The sequence below is a fragment of the Oxyura jamaicensis genome, chromosome 18 (genome assembly GCF_011077185.1).
Source record: "Oxyura jamaicensis isolate SHBP4307 breed ruddy duck chromosome 18, BPBGC_Ojam_1.0, whole genome shotgun sequence".
NCBI classification, from domain to species: domain Eukaryota; kingdom Metazoa; phylum Chordata; class Aves; order Anseriformes; family Anatidae; genus Oxyura; species Oxyura jamaicensis.
Genome location: NC_048910.1, coordinates 337,699 through 360,741, shown reverse-complemented (window position 1 = coordinate 360,741; position 23,043 = coordinate 337,699). Strand labels below are relative to the sequence as shown.

At 40.2% G+C, this 23,043-nt stretch overlaps 1 protein-coding gene across 1 annotated transcript in view; it reads left to right on the top strand.

The window, feature by feature from the left end:
* The window catches only part of LOC118175977 (myosin-1B-like), a 334,501-nt gene that overhangs the window by 231,949 nt on the left and 79,509 nt on the right, over positions 1-23,043 (top strand). The window contains exons 3-5 of the mRNA XM_035342657.1: positions 14,810-14,953; positions 15,046-15,202; positions 15,763-15,790. Coding sequence (XP_035198548.1) covers positions 14,810-14,953; positions 15,046-15,202; positions 15,763-15,790 — 329 coding nt within the window. The remainder of the gene's footprint in view (positions 1-14,809; positions 14,954-15,045; positions 15,203-15,762; positions 15,791-23,043) is intronic.

Here is a 23,043-nt window from a genome sequence, read left to right as displayed (position 1 = left end):
GAAACAGCATTTAAACCAGGTCTCTGATATCACTGGGGACAAAAAGCACGGGGTCACTGGGGGGGGGGGGGGGGGGGGGGGCAGGGAAATGCTGCCTGAGCATTTTTCACAGTAGTCATAGTTATTGAAGCTTCTGTTTTAAAATTTTACTTGTGTTATTACACACTCGAAGACATGATATTCCCTGACAGTAGAAAATTACATTGTAAAGGTGAAAACTAACTAGAGGCTGTTTTAGATTGGCAGGCAGGGTGATATCCTGATGTTCAACATGAAAGAAGCATTAACACCAGCTCTGGATAGTCCCACGACATCTAGTGATATCCCTGTGGTACCAGCATTTGTTTGGGACCTCCTAATTTAACAAGAAGCCTGGACACAACTGAGAAAATGGTAAACAACACTCTAGAGGAAATACAGTGCCAGGAAATGTAGGTTCAATAGCATTTAGCATCATTATTAGTGACCAGGATGATGGGACACAATGCACCTTCATCAAGCTTGCTGAAAATGCAAAACTGGGAGCAGTGGGTGTTAGGGACTCTGACAGGAGGATGGAGAAAAGGTCTAACTGGAACTTGAATAAAGGGAAGTGCAAGGTTGTGATCCCAGAAAGGAATAAACACATGCCTAAGCACAGGCTGAGGACCAGGCAGCTGGAATCCAGTTTTACAGAGAGGAACCTGGCAGTTCTGGTGGACGAGTTCAACATGAGCCAGCAAGGTGCCCTTGCAGAAGAGAAGACCAAGCATCCTGAGCTGTTTTAGGACTACAGAGTTGCCAACTGGTCAGTGGAGGTGATTCTTTCTCTCTGCTCAGTAAAAGCACAAAATAAACTACAAAAATTATCAGAAAATTAAAAAAAAAAAAAAAATTGCTGCATTTCAATGTTAAGTCTATATCTATAAGTGTATGAAACCTGAACACAGTGGCTGTTCTGATCCCCCATCTAAGAGAGGAGATAGCAGAACTGAGTATGTCCAGAGAGAATAATAGATAGTGGTTTAGAGCTGTTATCTGAGCAAATATGAATAATTGATTCTAATGGACCTATTTTCCAAAAATTCATCTAAATTTAAAATAAATTTCAAAAATATATATTTTTAATTCATTAATCTTTTGACCATCAGAGTATTCAGTGGAAAATTTGCACTTCCAAAAAAGAAGAGTCTTGTCTTACACAGTATAATTTATATACAGGCCACTCCTGATCACTGATCTCTCTCTCTCTCTTTCTCTCTCTCTCTCTCCCCCTCCCCCCCCTCCCAGTTCTGCTATGTACTTTTTTAGTGGAGTAATCACATGAACACCCTAGATGAGATGTGGATGCCTCATCAATATAATAGCATAGCATAATAATGTTTCCTGTTTGTATTTTCTTTTTATGTGCTGTTAATGTTTTGAGAGCTACCAAACTCTGACCTATTTGTTTGTGTGCCACATTTTTTAATTCCTTTTTATAAAGTTTCTGTGATGTCTGCCTATGCCAGGACGCTGAACTAATCAAAACTTTGTATTCTGCAGAAATTGTGTTTTTTATGTCACAAAGTCAACAATATTACAGGACTGTTATACCCTCAAATGTGATCCTACTTAAATGGAGACTATGAAGGACAGTTTGTAAGAACACACAAAAAAGTCAGAAACAGATCAGAAGCACAGGGATTTTACAAATAAATCTCCTTTATTTATTACATCTTGGTTCCATTCAGTGGAATCTTTTCTGTGAACTCTCTGCAGTCTGCCATAAAAACTTAAGAAAAATACATCCACAGTGAACAGTTGTTTCATATATTGCAATAAATTACCATTTTGGGTGAAGGAAGCCTGGACAAAGGAGGGAAACAGGCATACATTTTGGAAGTTTCCTTTTTTTTTTTTTTTTTACTGCAAGGAGAGTATGTGGTCACACTGGAGAAAAGACACAAAAGAAAGCTACAAAAGAAAAAGAAAGCTACAAAAGAAAGCTACAAAAGCTATTAAAGAGTAACTTTGAAGGGGCTCTGAGGATTATTAATCACAGAATCATAGAATGGCCAAGGCTGGAAGGAAACTCTGAAGATCATCTAATCCAACTCCACTGTTGAGCAGGATCACCTAGAGCACATTGCGCAGGATAGCATCCAGGTGGGGTTTTGAATATCTCCAGAGAAGTAGACTGCACATGTTCCAGTACTCTGTCACCTTCCCAATAAAGAAGTGCCCCCTCATATTGAGCCAGAAACTTCTGTGCTTAAGTTAGTGCCCGTTGCCAGTCGTCCTGTTGCTGGACACAACTGAAAAGAGACTGGCTTCATCCTCTAAACACCCTTCCTTCAGGTATTTATATATACATTAATGAGATCCTCTGGTACTGGGGAGCCCTGAACTGGGCACAATACTCCAGGTGTGGCCTCACCAGGGCTGAGTAGAGGGGGAAGATTACCTCCCTTGACCTGCTGGCAACACTCTTCCAAATGGCCTTCTTGGCCACAAGGGCACATTGCTGACTTGTGGTCAGCCTGCTGTCCACCAGGACTGCCTGGTTGCTGTCTGCAGAGATTCACATAGCTTCTCATAGAACATCCTGAGTTGGAAGGGACCCATGAGGATCATCGAGTCCAACTCCTAGAACCATAGAGGTCTACCCAAATTTTTTGATCATGAGCTGGAGCTGCTCTCCAGCAGGTCAGCCCCCCAGCCTGTAATGGTGCTTGGGGTTATTCCTCCTCAGGTCATGACCCAGCACTTGCCCTTGTTGAACTTCATGAGGTTCCTTTCAGCCCAACTCTCCAGACTGTCGAGGCCCCTCTGAATGTTGCACAGCCCCCTGGGGTATCAGCCACTCCTCTGGGCTTTTATGTTGTCAGCAAACTTTCTGAAGGTGCACTCTATTCCATCATTCAGGTCGTTGATGAGTAAGTTGAACAAAACTGGACCCAGTACTAACCCCTGGGGGGCAATGCTAGCTACAGGCCTCCAACTAGACTGAACCACTAACCACAACCCTCTGAGCTCTGCCATCCAGACAACTATCAGTCTGCTTCACTGTCCATCCACCTAGGCCGCATTTCCTGAGCTTCTCTATGAGGATTTTATGGGAGACAGTGTCAAAAGCCTTGCTGAAGTCAAGGTAGATCAGATGCAGTTAACATGTCCAGTAGAATGGAGTTGTTTGCCAGGGACCGTGAGCAAATGCTGACCAGAACATGCTCACAATTGGAGACATTTATGTGCTAGAATCTGACTCTAGGAAACGCAGTCAAATAATGGGCAGATGGTCTTAAAAGAGGACATGTAATTAATTGTGCCCTTTCTCATATTACTCTGTTTTCCTATCATCTTTTCAATAATGCACTTTTAAATTAAGCCTGGTTTTTTGTTGATATAGTAGGAATGGAAATGGGAGGCTGCTCAGACCACCTGATCAAACTTTTCTAGGCTTCGAGGTAGGGCTTTGAGCTGATACTTTAATAAGGGCTCTTAGGTCCCAAGACTCATCTCTTTGCACCAGTCATGTCATGGCAATAGGGTTATCTCTGTTTTTATCTACCTGCAGTTGTAGCTGAGAGAAAAAGTTCAATTAAATCCATTTTCCATCAGTTCTTATGATCAGAGTATATCAGTTTTCATTCCTGCCTCCAAGAAGCAGAGGGTCAGGAATTGCTACACCAAAAATAAAGATGTATAGAGGAGTTTTTAAATTAAAAATTGAGAGAATGCAGAAGTGCATGTAATTTGGGGTAAAGTCCTTCTGTTTTCTCTTCATTAGTAGGTCTCCCAGCTGGATTCGCAAACATTTGTTTTTAGACCATATTGGGTACTTCACTGGAGGGCACCAATCAAAACAAGAAAAGGTAAGAGAACAGTCCTAAAAGCAGTGCCTCCAGTTTAGTACATCAGTAACGATGCACCTGTGGTTTGCCAGAAACTGCTCCACCTGACAGAGTACACAGAGACAGACAGTTGCAGAGTGCTGAAAACTGAGAAATGCTGGATAGTGTCTTATTTTGTAAAATATATGAAAGTATGAGAAGAATATATGAAAGTATAAGAAGAATGTATGAAAGTAGAGATAGAGAAATACAGTTGATGGCAGTGAATGTAAGAGATAACATAAGGGTGGGAACACACACCTAAATTTCCTGAATTCCCATGATAGTTGGGCCCTAACAAATGTAAATGACTGAATGAAGCAGTTAATGATGTAGGGGAATATTAGTGCATGTTCAAGGAACTAAAAAAGATGTACACACAAGCCAAGGAAAAGTATTAGGAGGTCTGTGTCCAGCCCTCTCTACACAGCCAGAGGAAAGCCCCATGATAGACATAGGGGATGCAGTCCCTTCCCCCCACACACACAACACACATATCTGGGGAGTAGCCAGGGGGCCAGGAGATCCAACGAAGGCTTGTCACTGTGGGGGAAAAGAAAATTTCCAGGTGCCCCTAGAAAAATACATTATTACACAGTATTGTCATGTATCCACCTGCTACAACATCCAGACTGCAGCAGCTAATGTCCAAGCTCATCTTTCCTTTCCTTTTACATCTCCCCAGAGGTTTAAATGCCCGTCAACAATTCTCACCTTTCTCTATAGCTTAATTATCTCTTTTTATTGTGTATTCAGTCCTGCAAACATTCAGACACATTATTGTGAGACAGCGTCACAGAATCATAGAATCATTAAGGTTGGGAAAGACCTTCAAGATCATCTGGTCCAGCCATCACCCTACTACCAAGGTCACCCACTAAACCATGTCCCTAAGCATCAGGTCCAACCTTTCCTTGAACACTCCCAGGGATAGCGACTCCACCACTTCCCTGGGCAATCCGTTCCAATAGCTGAATACTCTTCTGAAGAATAAATGTCTCCAAATTTCTAAACTAAACTTCCCCTGGTGCATTCTCTGTAGTCCTATCACTAGTTACCTGTGAGAAGAGCCTGACCCCCAGTTCCTCACACCTTTCTTTCAGGTAATTGTAGAGACCAATAAGGTCTCCCCTGAGACTTCTCCAGACTACATAACCCCAGTTCCCTCAACCAATCCACATAGGACTTGTGTTCCAGGCCCTTAGCAGCTTTGTAGCCCTTCTCCAGACATGTTCCAGGGCTTCGATGTCCCTCTTGTACTTAGGGGCCCAAAGCTGAACAGTGCTTGAGGTGCGGCCTCACCAGAGCAGAGTACAGAGGAAAAATCACCTCCCTGGTCCTGCAGGCTACACTATTCCTGATACAAGCCAGGATGTCATTGGCCTTTTTGACCACCTGGTCACACTACTGGCTCATGTTCAGACGAGCATCAAGTCTGACAAACCTCTAATAGTGAAAAAACACAGTAGAATAACAGGGAAAAAATGGCATTAATATAAGGAAACTAGCAGATTCCTGTCTTCTTGAATGCCAGAGGAAGGCCATTTAACTTCCTTCTCCAGACCTTTCTCACTTTCAGCCCATTGCAGAAAAGAGGTCCATGCTACTCAACACATCATCAAAGAGCAAACCACTGCATGAAATGAATGGGGAGCATTATATTCTAATACTGCACTTTTGCTAAAGCATTAGACCACTCTTTCAAGCATTAGCCACTCTTAGAAAGCAGTTGTCCAACATGACAGAAAAAGAGCCTCAGGATGACTTGTCTGTAAAATTTTGTTCAGCAGTAAGAAGGGGCCTGCCATTTCTATTTACAGGAACTGACCCAAAAACAAACAAACAAACAAAACTGATATATAATTGTCTTGTTTATTCAAAGAACTCTAATGTTTCCTGCTACTGAACATACAGTGTTTCCTTAGCATTTTCCACCTTCAATTTGGAAATTCTGGAGTCCTGCCTTGCTTTGCCCTTGTCCATTTTCACAATTAATATACAAAGAAATGTTTGGAAGTGCAATATTGCAGTCTTTTAACTTACAACATTACCTGCCCTTGTATGTTGTTTGCTCACTTATTATTTCCTAGACTGTGGATCATTAGCTCTGCCTAACAGCCAAGCACACACCCAGCTGCTCCCTCTCTGTGCTGTCCCTCGCCCTCAGTAGGACAAAAGGAGAAAATAGGAAAACCAAGAATGATAGAGGTGATGAGTTGCAATAAAGAACATGAGATTGCTTACCAGTTACTGCCATGGGCAAAGCAGACTCAACTTGGGGAAAATTAACATTGCCAATTAAAATACATATTTTTGAGAAGTAAGAAAAAAAGGACAAATATTAAAACAACATTTTTCTCCCTCCTTTACCCAGTCTCAGCTTCACTCCAGGCTTTCCACCAAGCAGCACAGGGGTTTATTGTCAGTACACAGCAGTTCCTCTCTGCTGCACCTTCTTTCTCACACTTCTGCTCCAGCATGAGTCCTCCACAAGCTGCAGGGAATACATACTTTGCTATGGAGCACCTCCTCCTTCTTCTCTGGCCTTGGGTCTCTCTGCTGTTTCTCACTTACACTAAACTGGGAGGAGTGACTGACATGCCAGAAAGCTGTGCTGCCATCCAGCAGGACTTTGACAGGTTGGAGAATATTGTGGGGAGAAATTTAACGAAATATAATGAGGGCAAGTGTAGAGTCCTGCATCTGGTCAAGAACAACCCCAGACACTAGTATAAGTTGGGGACTGCGCTGCTGGAAAGCAGCGAAGGGGAGAAGGACATGGGGGTCCTGGTGGACAGTCGGATGACCATGAGCCAGCACTGTGCCCTTCTGGCCAAGAAGGCCAATGGCATCCTGGGGTGTATCAGAAGGGCTGTGGCTAGTAGGTCGAGAGAGGTTCTCCTTCCCCTCTAATCTGCCCTGGTGAGACCGCATCTGGAATATTGTGTCCAATTCTGGGCCCCTCAGTACAAGAACAACAGGGAACTGCTTGAGAGAGTCCAGCACAGAGCCACAGGGATGATTAAGGGAGTGGATCACCTCCCTTAAGAGGAAAGGCTGAAGGAGCTGGGTGTCTATCTTGGAGAAGAGGAGACTGAGGAGACTGTTTACCTTATTAATGTTTATAAATATGTAAAGGGCAAGCGTCAGGAGGATGGAGCCAGGCTCTTCTAAGTGACACCTAATGATAAGACAAGGGGCAATGGGTGAAAGCTGGAACATATGAGGTTCCGCTTAAATATGAGATGAAACTTTTTCACAGTGAGGATGACAGAACACTGGAACAGGCTGCCCGGGGGGTTGTGGAGTCTCCTTCTCCGGAGACATTCAAAACCTACCTAGACACATTTCTGTGGAACATGATTTAGGTGTTCCTGCTCTGGCAGGGGGGATTAGAGTCTTTCAAGGTCCCTTCCAAAATCCCTAACTTTCTGTGGTTCTGTGAATCTGTGATTTCCATAAGGAACTGCAGCCCATGGAGAGCCCATTCTGGAGTAGGGGAAAGTGTGAGGTGGAAGAAGCATGTAGACACTGTTATGGAATGACTGATACCTCCAATTCCAATTACCTCTGTGCCCTTTGTGAGTTGGGGCAGAGGAGTCAGGAATGAAGAAGTGAAGTTGAGCTTGGGAAGTTGTGATGGAGGATGTTGTTTCATTTCTTTGTCTTTGTTTCTTACTATCCAGCTCTTTTTAATTTGTCAATAAATTAATTTTCCTCAAATTGAGTCTGTTTTCCCCATGACTGTAACTGGCAAGCAGTTTCCCTGTCTTTATTTTGTCCCATGATCTTTTCCATGCTATCATTCCCCCTGTCCTGTTGAGGAGGGAGAGTGAGTGAGCAGCTGGGCTGGAGTTTGGCCCATAGCTAAGGTAACACCATGATATTAATATTACTCTTTGTGGTATCCAGTGACAAGAAGCAATAGGCACAAACTGAAATAACAGAAATCCCATTTAAACATAATAAGAAAAAAAAAAAAAAAAAAAACAGTGAAGGCAAACAAGTGCTGGAACAGATTGTTGAGAGAGGCAAATCCGGAACAAAGTCCCAGCTCCTACTTATGTAGTGGGTTTACGTGACAAGGTTTTGGTAGTAGGGGGCCATAGGGGTGGCTTCTGTGAGAAGGATTTTGAAGCTGCTCCATGTTTGGTAAGGGCCCCACTGCTGGGAGAGTGAGAGGAGTGAGGAACAGCCTTGCAGGCGCCAAGGTCAGTGAAGAAGGAGGGGGAGAGGTGCTCCAGGTGCCAGAACAGAAGTCCCCTGCGGCCTGTGGTGAGGACCATGGTGAAGCAGGATGTTCCCCTGCAGCCCATGGAGTACCATGGTGGAGCAGGGTCCCACACTGCAGTCCATGGAGGAGACCTTGGTGGAGCAGGTGGAACTGCACCAACAGAGACTGCGGTCTGTGGAAGACCCCTGCCGGAGCAGATTCCAGGCCAGACCTGTAGCCCATGGAGAGGAGCCCATGCAGGAGCAGGTGACCTGGAAGGAGCTGCTGCCCGTGGGGGACCCAGGTTGGAGCAGTTTGCTCCCGAGGGATGGACCCCGTGGTATGGACCCATATCTGGAGCAGTTCTTGAAGAGCTGCTGCCTGTGGGAAGCCCACGCTGGATCAGTTCAGCAAGGACTGCATCCCGTGGGAGGGACCCCACAGCACAGGGGACGAGAGTGACTGAGAAGGAGCGGCAGAGAAGACGTGCTATAGACTGACCATAACCCCCATTCCCCCATTCCTCTGCGCCGCTCGGGGGGAGGAGGTGGAAGAGGGTGGGGGGGGGGGGGGGGGGTTAGTTTCTTTCCTTTGTTTCTCACTTCTCTAGCTTGTTAGTAATAGGCAATAAATCTTACTATCTCCCTATGCTGAGTCTGAGTCTGTTTTGCCCGTCACGATAATTACTGTGCGATCTCCTCATCCTTATCTTAACCCTTGAGGCCCTTTCAGTGTATTTTCTCCTTGTTCCTCTTTGAGGAGGGGGAGTGAGAAATCGGTTGCGGTGGAGCTCAGCCGCTCACTCAAGTAAAACCACCACAACTTATTCAATGCAACACTAAAAACTGTAGTTTCAACTTTGAGAAAACTGGAGTTACAAACTTTTTAGTTGTTTCAGTTGCAACTCATCTGCTAATCATTTTATTTCTTCAAGATGAAAGCCATTTAAATCAGATTATTAGAAAGGATCGTATAATGAAAGTTAATAAGAAAATTTCATGAACCATGTAGTTGTTCCAATCTGTTTGAATTCCAGTTCCCTATGTGCAAGGTTACCTAACAACATGAAAAATAAATACAAATTGCAGATTAGGTTAAGTAGATTTGTTCATTATTTATAAACTACTTTTATTTTGAAATTGAGTGAATTTTACATTATTGGTTATATTTTTTCCTTTTCCTATTCTTTGTCTGTGTGTGTGTGTCTGTGTTTGTTTTTGATTTGTGTCTTTTTTTGTATCATTGCAATATAGGAGACTGAATAGATAAACAGGTTTTTTAATAAGCATTTTTTACTTAATTATGATTTTTTCACTCTCTCTGGCTTTTAAAAACTTAAGTAGACCTCAGAAGTTATAGGACACCTAATGAAGGGAAGGAAAAAAAGGAAGAAAAAAAACTTCAATGGAAACACAGAATCACAGTATCATAGAAGGTTGCCCAGGGCCTATCCAGATAGCTTTTAAAGATCACCAAGGAGGGAGACTCCACAACCTCTCTGGGCAACCTGTGCCACTGCCTTATCACCCACACAGTGAAGAAGTGCTTCCTGATGTTTAGATGGAAAAGAGATTCCTCTGCCTGATGTTTAGATGGAAGAGATTGTTTCTATGATTAAATAAATAGATATGGGGATAAGGGAAAAGACTTTGAGGATATGGGAATAAGTAGATTTTAAAAAGACTTTAAAAATATAAAAGACAATATATATGGGGATAAATAGATTTAGTAAGGGTTTTGACACTGTATCCTATGCAATCTCATTCAGAAAAATGGACTAGATAGATGGACTGTTAGGTGGTTTGCTATTGACTGGACACCTTATGTCAAGGGATTGTGATGAATGGTATGATATTCAACAGTCAATAACAAGTACAGTGATTCAACGCTGTGACCCTTATTGTTCAACATTTTCATAAACACCTGGGACAATGATGATACAGAGTGTAACCCTGGCAAATCTGCAGATGTCAAATTCAAACACAAGCCAGAAGTGCATTCTTACTGTGAAGAGAAACAAATCATTTATGAGGCTACATTAGGAAGAGTGTGACTGCTACTTTGAAGGAAGTTGTTATTCCCCTGCTATTCAAGAATGATGTGGAGAAACTGGTGGGCTCCCAAGTTGGTCAGCGCACAAAACCTGCAAGGAATTTAGTCTGGCAATAAGGCTGCATGGTGGTATGGCAGACAACTATTTGGCAGGCAGTTAAAAGGATGATGAAGACAAGTTCTTCTTTTAGCGTCAGAAGTTGAAACAAAGGCAATAGCCACAAGTAGTGGCTTGGAATGTTCAGCCTGGACATTGTTTTTCACTAGATGGATAGTGCACAATTGTAACAGATTTTCAAGAGAGGTGGGATACTTTCATGACTTGAAAGCATGACTATGAAGCTCCAGAGGTCCTTTCCCACTGACATTTCTGTGGTTCTATGAAGTTACCGTTTATTTTTCTACTGCAGACAGATGAATCTGGGGAGCATTAGCCACTTTTTTTCACTCAGTAGCCTTAAGAACAGGACAGGGTAAGAGGAATATCTTATCTCATACAGCAAAGTAAGGAAAAATGCTTCTGACTTGGTAAGTGCTCTTCTCAGAGAGATGATAGGTATAAAGGTATAAAGGTTGTTTATAGTCACTTTTCCAACCTAGATGGAGAGGGAAGTCAATCCAAAAGAACTCTAGAGCCACAGAACATCGGGATGGTTCTGGGATCTAGTGGTATACTTACTGCGGGGAGAATATGTGAAAAGTGCTGTATCTTGAAATAGGCAGATGAAGTCCACGGGTTGTAGAAAGCTGTCCTTTTTTACTAGGTTTCTAAGAAGGGAAGATAAAGACACAGGGAACAGAAAAATGACAAGTCATCTGTCATTCCCTCTTTAATCCATTGCCTTCCCAGATTATTCCTATTAGACTTAGGAGGTGAAACAAAATAAAAAATGTCAAACTGACAGACAGGATGATATACTGTGAGATCTTTGAACCAGTGTACTGGAATCCAAGTCATCTTCTTCAATTTACATGTGCAGAGAAACCAAGAAGGAAGCTGAAATATAAAAAATAATTTTGAACTAATACTAGACTTATGAACAAACTAAGGACTGTATAAGTGGGTATTGCCAAGGTCACAGAGAGCCTTACTCAGAACTAAAATGTTGAGAGGTTTCTTACAGCTGTATGGATTTCAGCTGCTAAGCTTTCAGTTCCTGAACAACTTGAAAGTCATTATCTAAAAAGTGAGAGGCAAGTTTATCAAAAAACTACAGATCTAACTTGGAGTTAATTCCATATAAAGAATAATCAACTCCATTCTTTATTAATTATATAATTTATTAGAATAAGAGAAGAGTTAGAATAAGAATATTAATTAGAATATATTTTCTTTCTCTCCCTTTATCCTGTTTCTCATGCTAGACAATGAATAAAACCTTTCAATTTTCTTCTGTGACATCCCTTCAGGAACTGAATATTATTTTTCAAACATAAACTATAAAGTCTCTATAAATGCATGCCATCTTTTTTCTGCTAACACTTTAATTGTTCAGAAAGATACTGGCAGCCTCATAAAAGAATACTTTATCTCAGATGTTTTAGTTGTACATGCAGTATTGGAAACATATGGAAGTTCTTTGAAGCAGTCAGTTGGGAAGACTGGTGATCCTCTGTGACCCCTCTTGCAGTGCTACAGCTCCCAGATATCTGAAGGAGAGTGTGAGCGTTCAGAACGTTCTGTACCATATGGTACAGAAACATAGCAGCTCATCCTTGCTCCATGCAAGGTCTTCAAATGGGAGATGGTAGCTAATTCTTTGCAAAGGAAATGACAGATTTGTAGGTCACAGAAGGTATACATTGAAACCTCAAACTTTTATATAGAACAACTACACTATTCTACTTGTGTCTTTTTCCCTTAATCCCTTCCTATAAACATTTGTTCTTTTTATTGTTTATCTGTAGCACCAGAGAATATGGACACACCATGGTACATAAAAGGTCAAACAAATTTCAAAAAGCCATGTAAGTGGTTTTTCATTATTTAATGCAGCTCTTCCCAAGTTTACCTAATTTTCCCTTCACTGAAAACTATCGTGCTTATTCTAATAGCTATTTGAACAACAAAGCTTATTTGTGGATGGATAAACAAGATGCCTTTCTTAAGACACAATGCACTGTCAGTGATGTATTGGAACATGCCAAGCACTCTTCTTCCTCCATATACAGCATCCAAAACCTTAGTGAATTTTGTTCAAAATAATTATTATTTCTTATTTTTGTTTTTGAAATGACAAAGCATTCTAAAATTTAGAAAAAGCATCCTCCATGATCTAAAACTATGCTATGGCTAACAGTTAGGTTAGTTTTGTTATTACTTTATGTTGAATGAAGCATCTGGCAGAATAAATCTACCTAGACTACCTAGAATTTGCACTGTTTGCTATGGGAATCAAAAACATCTTGCCTACATCCATTGCCAATAAATCTAAAAGACAAAAAATAATAATGATAATAATCGCTGTTAATTTGACCTGACAGAAACCCCTACTGAACATGTCTGAGGGAACTAGCACAGCCAGGTACAGAGAACAGCAAGTTCAATACCTTTGAAAACTGATTTCAAGCCATAGCCAATGTGAAATAATTCAGAAAATGTAAAAGGTGGAATTAAATGTATGGATTAAGGGTTATAAAGACCCTTCTCTTATCTTTTGAAATTGACCAGCAAAACCCCAGAAGAAAAACACTGAGAAGTTGTAAATAGTTGCAGTAACATTAATATGATGTGGTTGCCCAAGCTTTTTCAAATAAATTATTCCAGATGTTCCTATTCTTTATTTGCAGAAATATCTTAAAATAGAAACTCTCCAAAGGTCTTTGCGATATCTATCCATCTCACTACTGCTGAGTTGTGAGGAATACAAATCTTGTATGTCAAACAACAATTCAGGAGTCAGGAGAACAGAAGCCAATAATTCCAAGTCTCAGTGTCCTGCTCTATTTGCTGGACAGCATTTCCTCCTTTCAGATTCCTAGTCAAAATATTTATAGGAGATTTATTCACATAGCAAGTAAGACTTCAGATATTTCTAAATATATCCATGATGAACATGAATGGGAATCATGTACTCAGTCAAGTTTGCCAAACGGTGCTTTGCCAAAAATTTTTATACCTAAGAAAGAGGAGAAGGGAGTTGTATGTACAGATCAGAACCTATAAAAGCACTGGTAGGACAAGTCTTTTCTGTCTTCACAGAAATCTTCAAGGTACGAATATGGTTGTCTATGGAGTGCTGGCAGAATACCATTGAATTCCTGCTGCCTGTGGAACTGCTTTCCTCAAAAGATTCTCTGTATTGAGATTTTTTTTCTGCTTTCAAGCCACTTGCATATTTTCACCCTGTGGTTTATCCTTGACATTCTGTGCAATAATAATAAGGAACTTGTCTTTTTTATTCTTCAGTATTCACCAGCCTCCAGCGTGCAAGCCAGCTGGTATTAAAAAAGGTAAGAATGTAATTTACCTATTCCATAGGAATAGACCCTCCAAGATGGGTTTTATGCAACTGTGTGTGCACTTCCTGTAATCCCATTACAACTGTGCATATTAATGCATTCCTATTGGGTTGTGCAAAACAAATAAAACAGTAAATTTGCTTTCATAACAATGCTTCATACATTTGTTTGATACCTGCTGAGAAACAAGTAAACTCTTACTATGCAGAAAATTTAATAGGAAATTTATTGTAAATAGAAATTAATGAAAAAGAACATGAATTAACTGAACACACATAGTAAAGACTTTGTCAAATCCCTCTCAGTGTTTTTTATTGAGAAGTTTTCTTATTTTGGTTCAGCTCACCCTTAACAGAGCAGCTTGAACTGGAGAAGACAGAACCACTGCAGATGTTAAAACTCCAATTTCTAGAATAGGAAAATCTGATGCTAAAAAACAGACAATTCACACTTCCAGTTGCCCTTACTACAGCTCAATTTTAATATTCTGCTCCATTTCTATAGTCAATTTAAATTACAGAGTCTAAAATATGGAAGAAATACAGGATATAACTGTTCCTTCATAATTTTAGTAAGATGACTTCCATTGGTATCTTTGTTAATAGATATAGAGTATGTATACTGTGACAATCGATCAGTTTTTTTTTTCACTGCAGGATACTGAAAGACTACCAAAGAATCTAAATCTAAAGAACAAAAAATGTAAACTGAAAAAGTGAATGAAAATAAAAATTGTCTAACTCAAAGACCTCTGTCATGCTTAAGATCTAAATAAATAAAAGGATATGTAGGGGAAAACAGATTTTACACAGAGAGAAATCTTACGAATATTCAGATTAGAACACTACAAAAATGTGTGTGGTACAAAGGCATTTCTTCCTTTATTGAGACGTGAGTACATTTATTCCATTTAGCCCCTTGCTGAATAAATTGCAGCCATGTCATCAGACTCTGAGATGGCCATTTTTGGGGAGGCAGCTCCCTACCTCCGAAAGTCAGAAAAGGAGAGAATCGAGGCCCAAAACAAGCCCTTTGATGCCAAGACATCAGTCTTTGTGGTGCATGCTAAAGAATCCTATGTGAAAAGCACAATCCAGAGCAAAGAAGCAGGAAAGGTCACTGTCAAGACTGAAGGTGGAGAAGTGAGTAAAAAAATCAAGGCTTAATACAATTTAATCTTACTCTAGACTCTTAAATAACAAATATGGTTCATTCTTTCCTTTGGCAGACTCTGACGGTGAAGGATGACCAAATCTTCTCCATGAACCCTCCCAAGTATGATAAAATTGAGGACATGGCCATGATGACCCACCTCCATGAACCTGCTGTGCTGTACAACCTCAAAGAGCGTTATGCAGCCTGGATGATCTACGTAAGTACCAGCAGCTGTCTTCCTTTGGGTAGCTGGAAGGCCTACTGTGCCAGGCTGAGCAGAAGCCAACGTGCTGTCTCCCTTCCTTGCAGACCTACTCGGGTCTCTTCTGTGTCACCGTCAACCCCTACAAGTGGCTACCGGTGTACAACCCGGAGGTGGTGTTGGCCTACCGAGGCAAAAAGCGCCAGGAGGCCCCTCCACACATCTTCTCCATCTCTGACAATGCCTATCAGTTCATGCTGACTGGTGAGTGCTTGATCTCATCCAAAGCTATCTAAACCAAAAAGCCTCACGGCTCTTACTGGAGCATGTGAAAAGACACCTTCAAACACCATGGAGCTGTGTGACAGAAATTGACAATTGCAAGCCAAACTGTACCAGAAGCATGCATAGAGTCAGCACTGTGTATTATTGTACCAAATTCCACACTCTCCCATCGCAGAAAGAAACACTGGACTCCCAGTTTGCTACTTTTTTACACTGAGGGAATATAAAATATTATTATTCCAAACAGCCCTTTATCTAATCACGGGTAGGTAGTTTGATTCAATTCCTTCATGAGAACTGTGTGAAGGGCAAGTGCATACATGATTTCTCTGAGGACCATGTGCCTCTGACAGTTGTGTGGGTCCAGCAGAGCTTATACTTACTAGTGAGGGATGTGGAAGGAAATCCGGTACTGTCTTCTAGGAGTCAGTGCTTAGACTTTGCAAAGAAGCCCCAGCTCACATTTACAGCTTTACTTTTCAGTCAGCTCAGGGCTATTCAGGGCAATGGCTAAAACTTTCATTCTGCCATTTTTGCAGACCGCGAGAATCAGTCAATCCTGATCACGTAAGTACACTCACTCCCTACTCAAGTCCCTGAGGGGCTGCCCCATGCCCAGGAACCACACACTCTCTGGTTGCATGATTGTTTTGACAGTGGAGAATCCGGTGCAGGGAAGACTGTGAACACAAAGCGTGTCATCCAGTACTTTGCAACAATTGCAGCTAGTGGGGATAAGAAGAAGGAGGAGCAGTCTGGCAAGATGCAGGTGGGCTCCTAGAAGTAGGACCCTGCAAGTGTCTGATTGATTTCTGAGCTATAACATGACAATGAGGTTTCTATTTTAGGGGACACTTGAGGATCAAATCATCAGTGCCAATCCCCTGTTGGAGGCTTTTGGTAATGCCAAGACTGTGAGGAATGACAATTCTTCACGCTTTGTAAGTCGTCGCCTGGCATAAGAAAAAATGACTTTTTTCTTATCAACACAATGCAGTCAGAGTTGGTGAGGCGGATCTAGATCTTTTTAATATTATTATTATTATTTTTTAATTTCAGGGTAAATTTATCAGAATCCATTTTGGTGCCACGGGAAAACTGGCTTCTGCTGACATTGAAACATGTAAGACCAGGCCTCCAGGCCTGATCACATTCCTTCTGACTTTGATCCTCAGTTCCTGTGCTAACTCTCTCCTACCGTCCTTCCCAGATCTGCTGGAGAAGTCCAGGGTCACTTTCCAGCTTAAGGCTGAAAGAAGCTACCACATATTTTATCAGATCATGTCCAACAAGAAGCCAGAGCTAATTGGTAGGAAATACCAGTAACTTCTCCAGATACAGTTCACTGAGCAACATTTTTCATTCCTTTCCATGCCAATTGTCTTTTGATCTGTGTATGTTTTGTTCTTCTCAGAGATGCTACTGATCACCACCAACCCATATGACTACCAGTATGTGAGTCAAGGGGAGATCACGGTTGCCAGCATTAATGACCAGGAAGAGCTGATGGCCACAGACGTAAGCAATACACAGAAGGTTTCTTAGGTGGACTCTGATCTATAAATAGACATAGTCCTTGCTTTTAAATATTCTTTAATTATCCCTTCGTTAGAGTGCCATTGACATCCTGGGATTCACTCCTGATGAAAAAACAGCCATTTACAAGTTGACAGGGGCTGTCATGCACTATGGGAACCTGAAGTTTAAGCAGAAGCAGCGTGAAGAGCAGGCAGAGCCAGATGGCACCGAAGGTATTATAACTACAATAAATACAGTAACACTCACTACTACAGGCAGGGTTCAGAGTCCATGATTCAGGGTCATGATTCATGTAATGAATCCATGATTCAGGGTCAGAATCATGGACTCCATCTGCATTTTTCCCCCAGTGCTAGTATTGCAACACATCAGTGTGTCCTAACAAGAGGTCTTCCCTGGAAGAACACAACTGAGCAAAAGATACAGGTTACTTTGGACTATGCAAAGTATAAGGATTAGTAAATCCCAAACCACACTTCCATCTGCTGACAGAGTAGTAGTCAGGCAGAAGAAAGTTGGGCTTTGCTGCTCTACTGAATGGCAGCTTCCCAGATCTGGCACATAACCAAGAGCCACTGTGCTCACTGACTTAAGTACCCAGGGAGAAAACAGTCATTTATCATTTGCTGTCATCACCTCCTAAAGCTATTGATTCCAGGTAAAAATAAGCCAAAATCCTGAAGCTGCTTGGCCCCAAAGCCAGTATTCTTGCAGGCAGCTCCCAGTGCCTGAAGTGAGAGCATTGTGCTATTCTATTTTGCATAGAAGGTTAAAAAGGAACATCAGTTAATACTGCAACTATGGCTCTTATGTTCTACATTTTCTGTAGAGTTTCAGCATGTTTCCAGGACTTCCATTTGAAAAACAGGCAGCTAACATATGTCTGTTGTGTTTGCTTTGCCTAGAATTGTTCAAAGGTATATTCCTTTACAAGGTCATGGAAGTATTTTCATGAAACCAGAGTTATTTTTTGTATATTACAAATGTGTCTTATTGTCAGGGGCAGGTTCTTGTTTTGTTTTCATTTGCTTTTCAGGAAAGTTAAGGCATTAAGTAAAAATGCATGGAATACAGTAGCAATGAATCTGATAATGATGAATATTCATAGTATAATATACCACAACTAATATCTTTAATCTGCTTAAGTGATGTCAGGTATGGTATTTTGCTGACCAAACCTTGGAAGCATTTGGAGCCGTGTATGCAACACCAATTCCATTGAAATCAGTTTTGTTTCCGAGTCTCAGGTCAACATAAAGTTTGGCCACTCCTCTGAACCTGTGAGCAAATTTCTCAGTGTGGCAAAATCATTATTGCGCCAGTTCTGTTTGCTCTTAAACCTGGGAGAAGACTGTGGCAATTCATCTTCTCTGCCCTCTGTTTACTTCATTTAGTGTGCATTTTTTCCTACTTTGCATTCTTTTGAAGACACTGAGGAAAACAAGCAATGTATTCCAGTATTACTCTATCTTTACTCATTGGATTTTCTTTTCTGTTTCTAACCTGGATATCTATTGATGCCATTTAAGGATGTTTGGTCATTTCAAATATTAACGCAGCAATCTGCTATGTTTTTGTTTTTTGTTTTTTTTTTTTTTCCTATGCTTTCACATGATATATATATAGGCATTCTTGGGCAAAGCGTTTTGCATACCCTGTCCGCTAACAGGGTCCGCATCTAAATTCATTGTTACACGTAATAGTAGAAAGTAAAATGACAAACTTTTTGACTTCTGCTTGAGCATGGACTTCTAAAAACCGGTATTCATTTCAGGTGTAGGTTCTTTAAGGCATAATTGACACTTAAGCATTGTCATCTCGTGAGTATTATGTTTTTAAGGTTACTTGATCAGCAGTCACGGAAAGAGATTGCACTGTCTGCTTCTGAGAACATCTGTGATTGTCTACAACCTTCCTATCATTGCAGAATTAGTTTTCCCTTTTCTCTTTTAAAACGTTTCTTGAGTTTTGTCTACCTAAATGCCTCTAAATTAAATTTTCATTCAATAAAATTCAAAATAAGCCAATGGTGAAGAAAATATACCTAACGCAAATGCTCCACAGCTTCTGGGGAATGTTGCTTATGATGAAATACAAATATGTTACATTTTTATCTTAATTGGCCTTCTTATTTTGACTACAATTGCCTTTCACTACTAGTTGCTTTGCTGTTGTTGTTGTTGTTATTTTGTATTTGAAACAATAACAACAACAACAAACACAGTAGTGTCTCCTATCAAGAAACATATCAACATCTCCTATCAAATCAAGAGAAGGTTCTGTGTCTGTATGTATGTGTCTTAAAGTATTTACGATTTCTGCAGGAGCCATTTGAAATTTCTACAAGATACACCTGCTGGTAAGCTAATACCTGTTGCTGCTGTGTGTTTGTTTAGTTGCTGACAAGGCTGCCTACCTGATGGGCCTGAACTCAGCAGACCTGCTCAAGGCCCTGTGCTACCCCCGAGTCAAGGTTGGGAATGAATATGTAACCAAGGGTCAAACTGTGCAGCAGGTAAGAAAAATTTGGTGTCTGGCAAGAAGTGTTTTGATAACAAAAACACTGGACTTCCATTTTTGCTCCACATGATAACTTCATACTTTCTGGTTTTGATTTAGGTATACAATTCAGTAGGTGCTTTGGCAAAGGCTGTCTTTGAGAAGATGTTCTTATGGATGGTTGTTCGCATCAACCAACAGCTGGATACGAAGCAACCCAGACAGTACTTCATTGGTGTCCTGGACATTGCTGGCTTTGAGATATTTGATGTAAGAGAAGGGTCTTCATATAAGTTTCACGGAATGGGCATTAAGAAACTGGAATAATTCTTTTTTATTTTTCTTTATGTATTTTCTTATTTTTTGGATACTCCTAACTTTTCTGTAGCAATGGCACTCTTTTGGCTAGGTACATACAAGTGTTACAGTTTTTTTGCAGTCTGTTGTTCCATGCAGAAATTAAATTTGCATTGAAGAGTGATATCAGAATGTTTAAAAACTGATGGGTAAGACAAATTATGAGGAAATTAAAACTTGCCATCTTGAAGATTTTGTTAATGCTGAAGCCAGATTCCCTCTGAACAGTCTAGTTAGAGTATAGCTAAATCATAGCAGGCAAAGAGCTGTGTTGACTAGCATTTTGAACTAAATACTGCAATGTTTTTCAGTGCTCAAAAATATATTCAGGTGGGGCTAGGGCTCCAAAGTGTAGCTGTATTAGAGGATGGAATCCCCCAGTCACCTGCCTGGGTCCACATTCAGGATCACAGTCATGGAGACCTTGACAGGTTGAAAATAAAACATATTGGAAGATGCAAAGTGTTCATGGAACTGAACCTTGAAAGTCAGTAAATCTCTTTGCATTCTGCAGTTCAACAGCCTGGAGCAGCTGTGCATCAATTTCACCAATGAGAAGCTGCAGCAGTTCTTCAACCACCACATGTTTGTGCTGGAGCAGGAAGAGTACAAGAAGGAAGGAATTGACTGGGAGTTCATTGACTTTGGAATGGACCTGGCTGCCTGCATTGAACTCATTGAGAAGGTTCTTGGACATTGTACACTTAATAGTTTTTCTGATGTAAAAGCAAATTTCTATGCTGAAATTTGCTGATTTTTTCCAAAATTTGCTGAATTTTCTATGCTGAAATGACCACTTTAATATGTGGCACCCACATATGCAGCACATAACTTTTTTTTTGGATTGTGAGCACTCCATATATGTTTTCATGTGTCTGTTCATGAGGTGGTTAGCCTGTTCCTTACATCACTGCCTGTGGGATTCTGTTGAGTAGTGTATATGATTCACAGGTGGGCAAAAATTTCAATCCTAGTCATAGTAATAAGTCTGTCTTAGAATCCATACTGAAATGTATGTACTCATTTAATTTACGCTGAAAGGGTAATTACAGTGAACAGCTTCTATTTTAATGTTTCAAGAAATTTTCTATCCTGCTTCAAAGAAGAAGCATTTATGTAATGTGAACTCTTTCTTCCTCAAACCGGAGTGTATTTTCATACATTTTACTTTCATTCATTTCATTTTCAGCAAATTTCTACATGCCAGTTCTTTACTACGTTAAAATCCTGAAACAGATAGGTGAACTTGTTTTCCTGTATCTGATGACATATCCACTAACAAAATGAGATGACACACTCTGAGGAGGATTTTTTTGTATCACCTTATCTTCCGTTCCTCTGTCTTATATTCTGTCTCCTTCAACCTCACTTTCTTTCTTCATGTTTTGCTATTTCTTCCAGCCTATGGGAATCTTCTCCATCCTGGAAGAGGAATGCATGTTCCCCAAGGCAACTGACACCTCTTTCAAGAACAAGCTCTATGACCAGCATCTGGGCAAGTCCAACAACTTCCAGAAGCCCAAGCCTGGCAAAGGCAAGGCCGAGGCCCACTTTTCACTTGTGCACTATGCTGGCACAGTGGACTACAACATCACTGGCTGGCTTGAGAAGAACAAGGATCCCCTGAATGAAACTGTTGTGGGCCTGTACCAGAAGTCATCTCTGAAGACACTGGCCTTACTTTTTGCCTCTGTTGGTGGGGCAGAAGCAGGTGATTTATTTGAAATCAATTCTCCTATAGTTTACAGGGAAAAAAAAAAAAAAAAAAAACACCTTGCAATAATATTTACATTTTATAAATGCAAGACTTCTGTTTTCCTAAGTCAGTGTAGCTAGTATTACTTTAACCACAATAGTTTAAAATATATGGAAAATATGGTTTGTATACACAAAAGGTTTCTTAATATAATGAAAGGTTTGTGTACCCAAAACCTTCTCTTCTTTTTGGCACTCAAGTCACTCAGATTAATAAAGGATAATATATTTTTCTAGAGACCTTTATAGATGTGTTGTCAGAGTGGAGATCAGACAGAAAATTTGCACAGGATGTTTGACACAGCAGATAATTTCTACCAAAAAAAAAAAAAAAGGAATGTTTTATTCCCAAATACTTCAAGAATTACTATAACACCCATCACAATTACATTAAATTTATACATAGTTTTAAATATAAAGTTATGGAAAAACACTTGTGTTGATGTATTTGATGTATTCATTCATGAGTTAATTCCTTAATTTTCCTACTCTACAGGGCATTGCAGTTTATTTCATTTTAATTTTCTTTACATAAGAAAAGTCATTAGATTTTGTTCTGCTATTATCTGAAAAAAATCTTTGAAACTATAAACACTCTAGGCATTTATGAATTTTGCTCATATTATTACATTTTCTATTTATAAAGATAGACACACTAATTTTTCAAATTCTAATCACATGTTTTTGTTGTTCTTTTTTTTTTAATATATTATTTTTCAGAGAGTGGTGGCGGTGGCAAGAAAGGTGGCAAAAAGAAGGGTTCTTCTTTCCAAACTGTCTCGGCTCTTTTCCGGGTACTTTAGAATAATCATTATAAATTCTACAGCATTGTGAACAAAGATACAGAAAATTCTGTACATAAAAAGTTTTAGATCAATCTAGTATGTAGAATCTATATGTTCAGAAAGGCATGCACTTCATAACAAAGAAGGATTCTCATTGAATTATTGGAAGAATTACTTCAGAAGTGCCCAAAAGGTTGTTCTGATCATTATCTTATTAGTGGTTTTAATCTATCTAATAATGAGATTGTATAAGTAACATTTTTAAGCATAATCTTTGTTCTTGTTCTTAAGGAAAATTTAAACAAACTTATGAGCAATCTGCGAAGCACACATCCACATTTTGTGCGGTGCCTCATTCCCAATGAAACAAAAACACCTGGTAAGTTGTTCAGGTTACATGATGTAAGGAGTCTGTCCATCTCTGTGTGATAAAATGAAGTACCAATTCATGATATCATTTGTTAGGTGCCATGGAACATGAGCTGGTGCTTCACCAGCTACGATGTAACGGTGTGCTGGAAGGGATCAGAATTTGCAGGAAAGGATTTCCGAGCAGAATACTTTATGCAGATTTTAAACAGAGGTCAGACTTCACTTAATCCACCCTCCATCCTTGCTGAACAGTTTGCATTTACTAACTGTTTTAAATTCTGTGGGAGTTATGGGAAGGTTCTTAGTAACTACTTTTGGTATATAAAAGTCTGTTGTCCAAGTTAGTCATCCAGTTTCTTTCAACAGCTAGCTAGAAGAAAAGGCATTTCCAAAGGGCTATTATTTTTATTTATTCCTGCCTTTTCTTTTTTCTTTTCTTTTCTTTTCTTTTCTTTTCTTTTCTTTTCTTTCCTTTCCTTTCCTTTCCTTTCCTTTCCTTTCCTTTCCTTTCCT